This window comes from Anser brachyrhynchus, assembly GCF_964034855.1.
Source record: "Anser brachyrhynchus genome assembly, chromosome: 1".
In the NCBI taxonomy this organism is placed as follows: domain Eukaryota; kingdom Metazoa; phylum Chordata; class Aves; order Anseriformes; family Anatidae; genus Anser; species Anser brachyrhynchus.
This window is the reverse complement of record NC_137694.1, coordinates 66,579,209-66,594,267: the sequence shown is the minus strand read 5'-3', so window position 1 is coordinate 66,594,267 and position 15,059 is coordinate 66,579,209. Positions and strand designations below refer to the sequence as shown.

At 43.5% G+C, this 15,059-nt stretch overlaps 1 protein-coding gene and 1 long non-coding RNA gene across 18 annotated transcripts in view; one reads left to right on the top strand and one right to left on the bottom strand.

The window, feature by feature from the left end:
• Nucleotides 1–11,692, top strand: part of MICAL3 (microtubule associated monooxygenase, calponin and LIM domain containing 3) — a 182,415-nt gene extending 170,723 nt beyond the window's left edge. For 16 of the 17 annotated variants that reach the window (XM_080600102.1, XM_080600104.1, XM_080600103.1 and 13 more), the window contains 3 exons: nucleotides 5,371–5,470; nucleotides 6,481–6,554; nucleotides 6,639–11,692. In XM_080600102.1, the coding sequence (XP_080456228.1) occupies nucleotides 5,371–5,470; nucleotides 6,481–6,554; nucleotides 6,639–6,823 (359 nt within the window). In that variant the 3' untranslated portion in view covers nucleotides 6,824–11,692. Of the gene's footprint in view, nucleotides 1–2,962; nucleotides 3,029–5,370; nucleotides 5,471–6,480; nucleotides 6,555–6,638 lie in introns of all 17 variants that reach the window. The other variant, XM_080600099.1, reaches the window with a different exon arrangement.
• On the bottom strand, nucleotides 11,430–15,009 carry LOC308198385. The gene is made up of 2 exons (XR_013953873.1): nucleotides 12,390–15,009; nucleotides 11,430–12,305 (listed from the first exon to the last, which is right to left on the bottom strand). It is a non-coding gene; the product is annotated as an uncharacterized lncRNA (long non-coding RNA).
• Nucleotides 15,010–15,059: the final 50 nt, after the last annotated feature.

Below are 15,059 nucleotides of genomic sequence, written 5' to 3'. Positions count from 1 at the left end.
ATCTGAACGTATCAGTGTGGTATAGGTGATCTTTTCTCTGGATCTCTTTCTGAAACAGTTAAGAGGCTTTTTTCTTGAAAGCCTTATCTGAAAGGATAGTGAAATATATGGCATGGAATACACTTAAATATTTGTTACTGAAAAGATTGAAAAATCCTTCTCACTTCCAGGGAATTTGATAAAATCTTTCTCTCTCTAAAATTAGAAAGTTCCTATTTCAGTCTGCATATAGTATCTGTACCACCTGTATGAATACTTGTGTTAGCAAGGTTGGAGAGGCAGTTTTCATAAATGTCACTTTGGAGAAGTTTTTAAAAAATATATTTAAAATTCTACTGCATTATATGTTTTATATAAGGTGTTTTTAGCACCTTTTAGATCATAATTGGTATAGTTTTCACAGCTTTAGAGAACTATAACGGGTAAGTTTTCAGGTTGCAGTTCACTCTGTCCTCATTATTTAGTAAATAAGGATCAGTAAATAAGGATCACTTTAAAGGCTTGCTAATCATCCTGGGATGGACAGTAGTTGTTTTGAAAGCAACTGTAATGATCATGTAACCTATATTCACTGATGCAACTATAATTTACATCTGGATTAATTGGAAAGTGTCTTAATAGTGCAGGTTATGTTCAGTATCCTGCTGAAGAGCAATATTAACATTTCCAGTAGCAAGATTATTATAGATAATATGGACCTTGTAACTTGATGCAGGGACACATTTTCTTAGACAAGAGTGGGAGGATTACATTTTTGTTAAAAATAGAATAACTAAAAACAAATGAAGAAAACACAATTATAGGAAGTGTTTGGGGGGTCTTTATTAGTCTTCTGCTATGTAAGTCTTGTGGCTTTTTACCAGAGACCAAAGGTGTTATCTTTTCCTAGGATGTGGCATTTTGCTTGTTGATGACAAGCATTTTGCTTGTTGGTAGTTTGTGGCCATGTCACAAAGAGATGAGTGGTGTTTTCCTATACCAGGTATTTACTTTCAGATCACATATGGCAAATTGAGAATTCTTCACCAAGTCTATAAGTCTGTACTTCGAAGTTTAGAAATGTAACTGCGTTTGAGTCAGCAACATCCCCCACTCACCCCAAATTGTGAATGAAATCTCAAACCCTGAAAAACTGAAGTGGATTCTTCCATACAGTTAAACATCCATCTCCTAATCTCCCCAAAAAGGAACAGGGAGACTATTAATTAAGAGTATAAAAGCTTATATGGTAAAATATTGATGTTGAATATGATAGGATGTGAAATAAAAAATGTAATGGGTATCATGCACTAAATGCTCTGCTTTGTATGGAAGCTTATTCTTCGTGGTGGGTAGCCTGTGTGGTTTGGTGGGTCTGGGGCTTGGTTTTGCTTTTGTAACCTAAATCCGTGAAATGGCAATCATAGAAAAAACAGCCCTAGCAGTTTTTCATGAAGAAGTTGGAAAATTCTGAACAACTAGAATTAAGGCTCTGGTACTGTCAACTAATGTTGGTATGATGCTTTATTTGTAATTGTCACATGGCCAACTGTGTAACCCCTCCTAATGTTGCCCCTTCCTGCCCCCAGTACAGAGGCTTCTGCCTGCCTGAGAAAGCCATGCTGCTCAGTCACAGGCTTTGAAGCCGACGTGCTCTCCCTCTCACTCCAATGTGTCCTCCGTGTGCTGGTCTAGTTCTGTGATGGTCCCTTCTAAAGCTTTCCCAGTTTGCCACTAGTCTGGAGTTTTGTAAAGATGTCTCCAAACCATATATACATATCAAGCTTTGCTGACTTCTCCAAATTATGAGTTATTCTTGCCATATTATTGTTGTGGAGTTTATGCTTTTCCCAACACAGAAATCCCTTCTCTTGAATGCAAACTCTATTCAAATGCGGTTGTGCATTGAGAGCAGTGTTACATTCTGATAGCTTGTATGTTTGAGGCTCTTCACCTTCTTGTTGCATATGTTCTCCTGTAACTGTTAGTGATATTGGTTATTTTTTACCGTTTCTCTCTGCAACATGAAGTACATCTGAAAAGCAAATTCTCAGTGTTAAAACAGCTGAACCACTGTAGAGATGATAAATGTTTATTCTTCGCTGGGTGACAGAGATGATGAAAAAGATTCAGTAAGTCACTGATACTAACAGAATTTGTAAGTTTTGAAATGAGAATGTCAAGGGACAGCTTTAAATTTACTGTTTTAACCACACAAAGTCTTTAGTTGATTGCTCCTCCCACAGACACTGATGTTAATTTTTTTTTTACCCATGTAAAAGCTGATTCCCCTTCTAAGCACTGCAGTCCAACTGAGTACATGTGTACTCACCATGCTTGACACAGCAGATCCTAGCAGACGGGTTGCACGTTAATCAGATTCTCCCTGTGACATTCCCCGTCTGAAGGAATTATTTTCCATTAAAAAGGACACTTTTACCATCAGTGGATGCTGCCCTGGTGATAAGATCATGGTCCTGATAAAGATTTAAGGTAGAGTGGCTGTTTACAGCTGGTGTCTTACGCATGCAGGCGAGACTTTTTGTAACCCTGCTTGAAATTTGCCATTTATCAGCAGGAGTTAAATGTTCATCTCTGCTCGTCCTGACATCTTGTTCACAAAGTTTTTGGTTAAAGACGGTGTGATTGAAAATGTAAGTTAGGAAGAAGTCAACAATAACCTCCTGCCTGGTAATTGTACAGCTCAGGAAGAGTTCACCAGTACCTCAGCCTACCTCTTATCTGTTATCTGTGCTTACTAGGGACATTATTCATCTGTAGACTGTATCCCTTGTTTCTGCTTCTCCATTTCTTGTATTTTTTCATTTCTTTTCTTTTCTTCTTGTGTTTCCTTTCTTTCTCACTCTTACGCTTTTTGTCCTTTGCTTGTCTTTTATTTCACCCCTTTCCTTCTCTTCCGTTCCACTTCCAACTTCCTCTTCCTCTCCTGCCTCTTCCTCTTCCTCGTTTGGTCCTATTGAAGTTGAGCCCAATGCCGGGACACCACGTCGTAGACCTCTCTCCTTCTGCCCTTGCTGTGCCCATGAAGGTAACGTAACCTCACACGCTCCCCGTTCTCCTTGACCACAGCTGGGGTTTTGTAGCAGAAGTAGTCAGCGAGTGACCACAAGGTCCCAGCCCTGTCCCCACCCTTTTCTTGCTGTTACCCCAAACCATCCTTCTCGGTAGCAACCTGGTAACCAGCTTTTATGGGCCTATGGCAAGTTACTAAAGGTACAGTATCCCTTTGGCTAGTCCCAGCTGTGCTAGGGAGGGTGTAGAGACTGGGAGGGATGTTGGCCAGCAGCTGTGGGAGCAGTAACGTCACACTCAAGTTTCTGGTTTCGTTTGGTGGCTTCAATTTCTCCATTCCTCCTGAAAGATGCTTGGAAGGAGTGGGGTAAAGGAAGAAAATCTTCTTCCTTAAGTGACCTTTTAATTAGTATACATGGATTAAAGGAATACCGTGTCTTTATAAGGACTGGTTTGCAAAACATCCTTGAACTTTAAAAGCCAACAGACCTTAAGCTAGACCAGTTTTCCCTCATCTATCTTGCTGAGTGCATTCTTTAACTGTCCCAAATGGAGTTTGCCATAGAGTTTCCATTGCCAAGGCATGGGGGAAGGGGGCTGTTTATGTGTGTTCATGGTGTAATTTTGCTAACCACTTACTCTGCTTTCCATGGTGCTCCCTCACATCAGTTGTCAGTGCTCCCTCTCCAGTCCTTCCATTATTCCTCTGCTCATTGGCTGTTTAAAAATATTTATATATTTCATAGGTCAGTAGTCTTGTGTTTTTTTGGCTTTTTCTTAGAGGCATTTGTTTTCTATACATCCTGGCATTGGAAGGGATGGGGAGACTTCCCAGTGCTCTCATGGCGCCACGGCACTGGACATCTGCATGTACGGTCTCCCTCTCCTGTCGCCATACGGGCATACTGTGCAGAGATGCTCAGAAAGGAATGCTTGGAACTGAGCAACACACTGGTATAAAGCCCAGAGAGCCGGAGGCTCTTAGGGTGGTACAACTGGGTCTAGGATTTCCCAAGGGTCTGCTCTTACAATTTTTGGAGGGCAGGCATTCTCAGACTAAGCTGCAGTGTACAGGAATTGTAGGCCCACCTTTGTTTAGCTCCAGTGCAGCACTTCTCTGATGAGATCATAAGGGTGAAGGCAGGTCACAGATGTGAATTAACCTAGCCATTGATGTTATACTTGGGTAGTGTTTCCGAGAGTTAGTGTATTAAGCTTGCTGCATGATTATTTTGGCATCAGAATGGCTATTTAAGAGGTTTTTGCTCTTGATAGCATAACTCCAAAATAACAAGCTTAGACAGGGATGTTAGTTACATTAGGGTGCCTAGGTTACATGCAAGCTGGTAGGATGCAGCAACCAGAAAATGCTGTAGAGCTTGATTTGAGGCCCTGCTCCCACCTCCATTTCTGTGCAGGTAGGTGGATAGCTAGTGTCCTTGTCGGTGTTTAATAAAAGTCATGGCACTCATCTGCAGATAGTTCAGTGTGGATTCAGTGGCCCAAAACAGGAGACTGCTAGGAGGAGCTTCCCTGGTAAGCTCTTGGGTTTGATAAATCTCAACAGGAGGCTTTAGGATCAGCACTCTGCAATTTATTCTACATAACTCCTGACAGATACGAGATTGATCAGTGGCCTACTGAGTAAGCCTAGGAGTTGGTTTGGAAATAAATGAAATAGCAACTGAGAGTTCTGTGTTAGCCCAAGATTTTTTTGCTTTTGCTTCTACATTAGCAAAGGTGTCTGGTGGTTCTCTTTTTCTTTCCAGTGCTGATGTGCAATACGGTAGAAGTAGTTTCTGTGTTCACTGTGCAGAGGGAATCTTCAAGGTGGCTAGATGTATGTGGCTGGTAGGGGAAGTCAAAAAAGATTTATTTAGCTATGGAAAAAAGGAAAGATGAGATGTTTCTTTTTGCCAGTGAAATAAAGATTGAGGACATGCAATTGAAGCAAATAAGAGTAAAACACATGGAGTGGCAATTGAATCTATTTCTGATGAAAATACACTTAAGGAACTGGCATGAGGAACTTTAAGACTTTTCTTCTAATGAAAGGAAAAGTGAAATATTTAACAGAAGTCTGGGCTTTCTGCAGTAATCATGAGGAAGAAACAAGCAATCACAAGAAAATCAGAAAGCAAACAAAATCAGGCTCCAAAGACGAGAGAATCCTTTTGGAGGTGACTTGCACTCTTCCGTCTGCTCTAGGCAAACTGATTGGACCCGGCTTGGGAGTGCTCTGGCAGCATCTTGCTCGGCTTTCTTTGCACATTTTGCCCCATTGCTGTTTTTGCCATTTGGACTTCTAAGGATTACACAGTGTTACCTGGAAATTTAACGAGTTTCTTTTTTTTGCAGGCATGGGAAAGAAGGATGATCCCAAGTTGATGCAGGAGTGGTTCAAGCTGGTGCAGGAAAAGAATGCCTTGGTTCGCTACGAGTCCGAACTGATGATATTGTGAGTAAACGTGCAAAGCTTCAAAAGAGGGATTATTTTAGAAATAGTAGTAGCAGATCTGTCACTGCTGTCTTCCCTGTAATGCCGGAAGGTCATCAGTCTCTCAGGTTGATTCTTGGCTGAGATATGAATCAGACTATGTTTCAGAAGAGTGCTAGAAGAAGGAATAGTAAGGAATGTAAGTTCCAACTATTTACGTACGTGCAGAAGTACGGTTGTTTGTTCAGCTCTGAGCCTTTCCCGAGATGTTCTGGGATAAAACATAAGTTGTTCACACAAGTGTCTTGAGTTACACAGAAATAATCCATGATTCTTCCTGGTTTTGGTATAGTCCACTTCTGAGTGTAGCCAAAACTGTTTAATTCCATCTCCTTTGCCGTGTGGGCCTCTTCTCTGCCTGTAGAGGGACTCTGGTGCTTCTCATTTCGGCTCAGATGAAAAGTATTTTCCCTGTTAACAAAACAGGGAGTTTTTTTAGTCTCCATGGTGCAAATTCATTGAAATTAGATTCTGAGGATGTCAGCTGACCTGGGTAGTGTGGAAACTCAGTGTCTTTTTTGGTGCCTGTGTCAGAAAAGCCCCAAGGTGCTGTCTGCATTTGAATCTGAAAAAGCGATGTCCCGGCTTGTCCTTAGTTGATAAATAACTTTTGTCTTTAGAGTGGGAAATGGGAGGAGATACATAGAGGTAAAGTATGATTTTATGGTGATTGCAGCTTTGTTTGTTCCTTCACACTGTTTTAAATTTAATCAACATAATATTGCTCAGCATTGTGTATTGCACTTCCTAGCTGAAGGCAAATAACCTGAGATACTGAAAGTACATTTGCATCTTTAAAATATACAGTTATATATGTTAGGTATCTTTAAAGTTGTTCCAGAACAGATTGATAAAACGCATGACAGATATCTAGAGGGGGGCAGAAATTGAGAACAGATATGGAGCAATTGTACAGAGTATTTTAATACTTGGACTTAATAACTTGGACTCCTGGTGCGTTTCCCTTCCAGTGCTCGGGAGCTAGAACTAGAAGACAGGCAGAGTCGATTACAGCAGGAACTCCGGGAGAGGATGGCAGTGGAAGGTGAGAGCAGTAAAGAACATTTCATAGTTTCTATGTGTATATTGCTAGTCTTGTGTGTGCTGACAGTTTTTGATATCTCTGTAGATCATCTAAAGACAGATGAGGAGCTCTCAGAGGAGAAGAGGATCCTGAACGAGATGCTAGAAGTAGTGGAGCAGAGAGATTCTCTCGTGGCTCTCCTTGAGGAACAACGGCTTCGAGAAAAAGAGGAAGACAAGGACCTGGAGGCAGTCATGCTCTCCAAAGGTTTTAGCTTGAACTGGTCCTGAGCTTGACACATTTACCTCTGCTGGTCTGCGTTGTCCGGTTGGCCTACCCTGAGTTCGCCAGAATTACATGGATAGGAAGATGCTGAAGGGGAAATCTCCAAAGGGTCTGCCAGCATGCAGTGATTCGGTTTGAAGCACTCAGAAGCCTTTTGATAAGTGTGTTGGTTCCAGAAGCTTAAGTTTTACATGTCTGCAAGCCAAGTTGAAGATAATGAGTTGAGTTTGTGGAGTCTCCTCGAGGGTCCTATACGATGGGCCTCATTTTTTTTGTGTGTGGTAGGAGGGAGAGGAATAATCCATGTGTGGGGAAGGAGGTTAAGGGAAGAAGTACCCTTAACTAATCTGGATTTATGGCAGTCCATTCCTTTCCCATTTTTACTACACCAATTCTAATAAAAGGGAGGTGGCAACCCTCTCTGGAAAACCACAGCAGCCTGTAGCAGCCTGTGTGGTGGAGTCAACTATCCAGAAGAGCTCCAGAAGCCCAGGACAGTACCTTCTTTGCTTTAGTCTTCCTCCCCACCAAAGAAACCTGCAGTTGGCCACAATGCATGGATATGAGGAAATACGAGACAGAGAAGATGCTACGAGCATTTGTGATGGAACTCTCTGCCTCCCGGTTTTTAAAGAGATTTGGGCATCAGAGGACTCGCTCCCTATCATAGTCTCCTAAATCTTTATTGTTGGGGAAGAATGGGGAGAAGAAGAGGGAGGGAAGATGCCCTTCTGCTTTGCTACACACTGGAGAGACAGCTACTGCTGGCCTTAGTCTTCGTGGCCACGGCTCAGAGGCTGTTGGGCTTCTTTGTTCTGTTTTTGTTGCGACTGTTTTGACACTGGAAAATACGGACTGTGGGACAGTGGTAACTGTGTGCTGGGGCAGGGGTGTTACCAAGCAGCATTCCCTGGCTGTTAGGCCCCTAAAAGGGAGAAGCCCTTAAGTGACTGAAACCACCATTAAGACTTTTCAGTGTTTTTATTTTTTCCTCTGTATTTTGTTTTTGCACATTGGAAACGAAGCTTAAGTCCTGCCTGGGCCCTCAGTCACTTTGACCCTTTTATGTCAATTAACTTATTTTTTTAATACTTGAAAGAAGATTCATTTTTGTATCTTTTAGGAAAAAAAATGGACGAGTGATGGTTGTGTGTGCCTGCTGCATCCTACAACTTCCACTTCTAAATTACTGGACGTTGTTACCTGTGGCTATTTATTAGTGTTCTTATTAATAATTTTAATGTTACACATATTTGAGTGTGGAGGGAGTGTTTTAACTCTGTTAGAGGAAGACACTACTGTGGATTGTTCCCGGCTTCACAGCAAGGGCAGCCTTTGTGGACCCCATGGATGTATCCAGCCCTAGCAGATCTCCTTTATGACAAAATCCTGTGCGCTCATGGAGTTGTAAGAATCTATTTTGTGCTCCTAGCATACTTTTCTTCTGCATCCCAGAATCCCTCTGTTGGACTAATAAACCTATAATTTATTTAAATTTTTATAATGAGAAAGCCAAAAATGTGAGGTAGAAATATCCCATAGATCTCTTTTTCACTGAAAGATGGGACCCTCACACTCTTGATATACAGCTAGAGGGACTTCCATGAAAACAAAAATAGCACATTTCCTGCTGCAGCTGTTGGAAGAAGCTCCTTTTGGCTCAGCTAGTGAAGCTGCTGCTTTTAAGCCATGAGGGTACTCATTGTAACCGTACATTAAGTAACGAGCAGGACATGCACTGAGCAGTTCAGTACCATCCACTGTTTTACAGCTTCTCAGAACACACTACATCCTGAACTTGTTGCACAGAGCTGAAATAGCACTGTGTGTTGGCTCTGTGTCCCATCCTTAACGTGATGTGTTAAGAGGTTGTTCTTTGTGTTTTGAGGTTTTTGGGTTTTTTTGGTTTATTTTCCCTTAAGTTGTTGACTATTCTCTTTTCTTTTAAAAAAAAAAAGTACTAAGCCTGCTCACCAGTGTCTTTGCGGAAGTGTCCCATTCCCAAGCGTATTCACACAGCATGCTGGCTCTTTCAGCTTGAATATACGCTGTTGGTGCAAGATACCCCAGCAGGGCTGAACATCCTGTAATCTTTTGTCTCGGGACAAGTTATCAAGGTTTCTTGCTGTTGACTCTCTACTTTCTTCAGAGATGTCTTCTGTAAGCCAGCGTCTACAACCTGAATTCACCTCTGACTCACAAGCATATCTCAGGCCGAGCAAGAATGGGTCGGACTGCCTCCAGGGTCTCTGAGCAGGGCTGGCCGTTAGCTGTGGAAACTATTTTATCACCTCAGGAGTTTCCCCTTTGCCCCCTCTACTGTTTTCTGCTAAGGCCTTACAAATTAAACCCAAATGCTCGTGAAACAAAGCAGATAGGCAGCTGCACTGCTGAGGTTAACTAGGCGTGCTAGAATGTGGTGCCTGCTCTACCGGCATCACGGGACAAAACTTTTCAGGAGTGCTGGCCTGCCAGCGGGATGGCCAGCAAACAGTTGTCCCCCTTTGTCAGTGCAGAGGTCAGCAGTGGAAGCCACATTAGTAATGGGAGTTTACAGTCTGCTTTTGAGGGGCCAGTGGAAACTGGAGAGGGAAGAAAGAGGGAAATGAGATAGTTTACAATAAACTGTCTTGCACAGAGAATTGGCCTCAGTCCATTTTATAGTGCATTATGTATAAGGACCACATCTAACTTTTAACAAAAGATCACTGAATGTGAGCTGTAGAGCAGAAAGAAATCCTAAAGAAGAAATACCAGATTACTGCTTTTCCCTTTTCGTGCTGGAGGACACTGACTAGATTTTTGCAGTGCCTAAGAGTGATATCACTTGAGGGTGTAATGCTCTCCTGTAAGGGAAGACCACCTTTTCTAAAACTGAACTCTTTAGGTTATGCTAAAGTCCTCCAGCACTGAGAATAAAAATGAAAACCTAACATTGCACACACAAATTAACTGAAAATACACGAAAGGGAATCTTAAAAGGCCTTTTTATATCAAATGGTTGTAAAAGGCACAACTTGTATTTGCTGTTCAGTTGCACTTTAAGAATATAACTTGCATATCAGATACTGGGTTTTTTACTATCTGAATATTTTTAATTCAAATTTTATATTTTTAAAGCTGAAGAAGGCTCTTGTGACCACAAGATTCCTTATTTGTATCAGAATCCAAGTCGGATGTTCTAGCTCCTCGTGCTATCCACGTGGGCAGCAGCACATGACTCAGCCATGTGCACGCAGTGATGTGCATCCGTGTTGTGTACGAGGGAAGAGAAGAGGCCCACAGCTTCGAGCAGGGGGCACGAAGGGGTATCAGCCTGCATGCCCCGATGTGGCGGGGTCCCAGTCCATACCAGGGGCTGGGCGCTTCCTCCATGCAGGAGGAGGAGAGCTGAGCTTGGAACCTAACCTGCGTTTGGTTTTAAATGGGCACGCTGAGGAGGGGGCAAGCACTTCAGTCCCTTAAGGGGAAGGAAAGGGATAAAGGGAGGGGATACCTCCTGGAAACACTCGGGAGGCAAATGGGGATGGGGGAGTGAGGACTGCCAAAACAACCAATCTGCTGTTTTCACAGTAATTATTTTTTTTTTGAACTGTTCTGTTCCTTTTATCATCTTTTCATTAAAACTCACAAATGGCTGTAAGATCCTGAGCTTCAGAGAACTATGCATGGGGAGATGAGAAGTATCTTCCAGCTCCAACTTTCAGTTAACCAAAACCCCATGGTCTCGCTAGGGCATGTTACAAACCACATTGCTGAACATATTTTAGAGCAAACTGCAAGTTTTAAAAGTCCGTCTTACTCTCTATCTGTCTCTGCATTTTATGTAAATATTTGTTTGTATGTACAGACACCAGTGGGTCCTTGGGTTACCCCTGCGGTCAAGAACCTGAGTTTTGTGCAAAGCCTAGGCCTCTGTTAGAACAACACAGTGCTTGCATAGACCTAGTCACCACATTTGTGTGCACTCTGGTGGTTTTTAATATTTTTATACATCCTAATCCTGAACATTATGAAGTATTATAAGTGTTCTAGACTGCATGATCTAGAGCAGCCAGCAGTTCCATTTTCTTAGCAGCTGTTCCTAAAACGTTCACAGCTACACCTTGTTTGGTTAACATTCTTTTAAAATGAGTTTTCAATTAAATGTTTACACCAAGCACCAGTGGATGAGAAAGGTGTTGCATTATAAAATCTCCCGTGTACAAATTGAAAAGCCACCATATGGCTGTATGGGAATCTAAATCATCACTGTCTGCAATAAAGAGAACTCTTAAAGCATACTAAAAACCAGCCTGTATATAGTTGACAGAGAGAGATTGCTTGCTCTTGACTATTGCAAAATAACCTGAGATTAGAAGTTGTCCAAAAGCCTCCACTTTTGAATTGCTCCAGAGTACTGCTGTAGGCAGGGTAGTGGGCAGACGAGGATGTCACTGAAAGTAGATGTGAAGGGGAGGATGCCAAGTTGTGATGGCATTGCAGTAATTTAAATACTCTCTGTATCTGTGCGTGCATGTGTGTGTGTGTGTGTGTGTAAAGTCTATTCCAGGTGAAGGGATCTGCTTTGGCATCTTCCCTTTTGAATGAAAGTAAACTCTGATATTCAGATTGGTTAAGGCTTTTATGGTTGGCATTTATGGAGTGTTAACAGAAAAGCGTATACCCTACCTGTAAAAAAACAACAACAACAACAACAAAAAACAAACAAACAAACAACAAAAAAAAAAACTCACTGTTCCAGCCTGTTTTCTCCTGTTTGGTTGTGTTTCATCATTTGTTTTTATGCACACTTGCTTTGTTGGTGTTGAGATTTTAGCACCTCAGATGGCCAACTGAACTAAAAAAAAAATAAAGTCATTAATTATTTTTTCTTTTTGTTGCTGGAGTTACCATTTGTTTCCCTTGTGTTCATTCCCACAGTTGATGATAGAAGAGGAAGCCAGGAGCCTAAGGGAAGGTGATCTTGAGATGAGATAAAAAAACAGGTGTTACAGGACTTGACTTAGGCTTTTCTATTGTCTGAACAGTTTGAGCCCTGCTGAATTACCTGGAATACAGATGGATCTTGACAAAGCCCCAATACATGGTCCTCCTTTCTCCAATTTTACGTTGCTGCTTCTATGAAAAGAAATTTCAACAAATAGCTAAAAAGTGGTGAAGGTAATCAAAATTCAATTGCAGGAACTACGATTTACTTTCTATAGTTGTAGTTCACTTCCTTAGTTTACAGTACTGGCGTGAGCCCTGGTATAGTGGAGTTCAGCATAACGAGGAGTGAGTGACACCAAGTGCCTCTCTGCTGACTTCCCACTTTGCTTTAGGCCTCCACCACTGCATGCCCTTGCTTCACCCGCCCTGTGGCAGCTCAGGAAGGTCAGCTAAGCTCTATGCAGCTCCAGAGCGGTCTCTTCAACAGCCTGGAAGGATTCGGAGGTGAAACCTCACCAGCGGGTGTCAAGAAAAGCCATTTCACCCAGGTATCTCCTGTTTGAAAAGAACAGATGTTCAGCTCGAGTGCTGGGTGTTGCATCCAGTAAATGCCAGGAGTTTAAAGCCCAGAGGAATTACAGCTGCTCCACGGCACTGCTGTGATCGAGTATGTGAGGCAAATCATAAGACTTGTGCCTTTTATTTAGCAGGCAGAGAACACGCAGGATGTGGGAAATCCCGGCCGGGGAAAACCAAACTGATGAATCTTACTTTCCTGCCCGCCCACCCATCTTCAAAACAAAGGATAAACTCTGGTGTTTGTAACGCGGCTGTTTAAAAGCAGACCTTCTAGGGCACCAGGAAGGGGGTGAGGGGCCTGGGGGATTCCTCGATGGCGCGCATGGCCTGGAGGCTAGGGATGGCAGGCCGTGCTGCGGGTGGCAGCAGTGACATGGTGCTCGCCTTCATTTGTGCACCTTGGTAGGTGGGTGGGCACTTCTCTGAGGACATTTCAAACCCTGCAGTTGTTCCTGTCTTTTTTTGGTCTCTTGTTTTCAAAAATAATGAGAGAAAGCTGAGTTACCTGGGAGGGATCTCTGGTGGCAGACGGCTGTGATTATTTCTACTCTGCGCAGGTCTCTCCCTTGGTGTCTAATAAGAAGTGGGTGTATGGGAAGTGACCACTGGACCCCCAGACACAGGAGCTCAGCTCCGTTTGTGGCTTAGGGAACACGACATCCTGCCTCTCTAATTACACTGCCATCTTGACACCTCAGGGGCTTCCCCTCAGCATATGCCCATCAAGCACCCAGGAAGGCTGTCTGATTGCAACCAGATAGCCACAGGTGCTGCTGTTTTATGAACGAACAGCCAGGCCCACGGGGAGACCGTCCTGCCTTGTTTACTCCGGCCAAGAGCTACGCTGACCCTGGAGAGCCCTGAGATGAGCGGGGTCATACTTCCTGTACAGATTAGCCATGTGTGGGTAGGAAATAACACCAGAAAAAGGCTCTCTAACAAAGCAATCTTGTCTCGGGAGCCCTGCACGGTTGCAGCTGTTGCTTTCAGTTTCCATGGCTGATGAACATAGCCCTCGGGAGCCCTGGCCCTTCCACACGTGGCCTTCCTTCCCTCGAAGCTGCCTCATGCTCTGTGCAGAGAGGGGTGAGCCAGTGGTGGGGCAGAGAGCTGGGACCCTCCCCAGATCCTCGGGCCTAGCACCTAAAAGCAATGACCATAGAAGGAGCATGAAAGCACCGCTTTCTCCGAGGAGCGGCATGGGAAGGAAGATCTCGATGGGTTCGTTAGGAACACACAAAGTCGAGATGTGGCAGCGCCTCATTTTGGAAGCAGAGGAGAAAGATCATGCAATACAGCTACTTTGCCTCGATAAAGGCAAAGATCTTTTTTTTTTCCCACTTCTGTGTATTTTTCTCTACATTATACAACTTGCCACAAAAAGAAAAAAATAGCTAGAGGGGAGTTGTGCCTAACAGTAAGAGAGAACAGCAGGTGACAAACCTGGCATTCTGGCCTCATATTGAACAGTTTATGAAAAAAATGCTGCAACTGCTGCCTACATTAGCAACTGCACTTGAGTGCAGTTCTGCATATATAAGTTCTGCATATAGGAGAATGCAAACCTAATCCTCCCAGTATGTGACCTGCCTGCACATCTTTCCAGAAAACGGGACTGGAGGAGATTCACTTTAAAACTTTGAGCACGGCCTGAGCATGTCTTCCTCCCTCAAACCCTAAGCAGCAGCAGCAGCGGAGCTGTCACGAGAGAGAGAAGGGTCCTACAAGTGGCAGCGGGCAAAACCCGCAGTGCTGGCATGTGGGTGCTTGACTGCATCCTCCCAGAGAGAGGGAGGGGGCCTTCTGCTTCTCGTTAAGAGACATCACTTGATGGAAACGATGAAGTTGCCTCCTTCCTCTTACAGCACTCAAAGGAAGAAAAAAAAAAAAACCTGTCCAAACCAAACCTCATAAAAAGTACCATTTCTCTTGGCGTGTTTGCTGTAGATGCCTGTAGGCAGCAAGGGAATGAGTAAACAAAGATTTCCAAACCTGCTGAGTATGTGGTGCTTTTCTGAATGTCTCAGATACGGAACCACGTGGTTTCTTTTAAATGAAAGATAACATCACTTTATTATTAATATTTTGTATAAAAATACATGAAATAATCCGAATTACTCAGATGCCAGAAACCAAAAAATATGCAGATTTCTGGGGAGAAATATACGGCTACTTTGACTAAGAAAAAAGAGAAAATAGGAGTTTTGCCTACGTGGGGCTAGCAGTGCTTCCTTTCCAAGACCAAGTTCAGCAGTTTGCAAGAAGGAAATCTCCCTGCAGATCTTTGGAATTTAGAAAACTTGGCAGAGGCTGGGTCCGGTTTCATTTCCCTGCATAATTCCTAGTAGGAAGCCATCCAATGGGTGGACGAGCACATTACTGAAGCCTGACTCAGAACCCGTTTGCCCTTGATTTTGCAGGAATCCCGAAAATACCGAGCCCTCCCGCGCCGCAGCCTCGGGATGCCCCGCGTCACAGAATCACCGCGGTTGGAAGGGACCCCCGAGGTCACCGGGTCCAGCCTCTGACCTAACGCTAACAAGTGCCCCACTGAACCATCCCGCTGAAAGCGGTACACAGGGTGACTCGGCACGCTGGGATGGAGAGCGAGCGTGACAGGAAAACTCTACGAGAAAGAAACGAGCTTTATTTACAACGGTGCTAAAACCGCCGGGACGGATGTAAGCGCGGCGGGACGAGCTCCTAACAGCGGCACAGCCCTCACGGCGA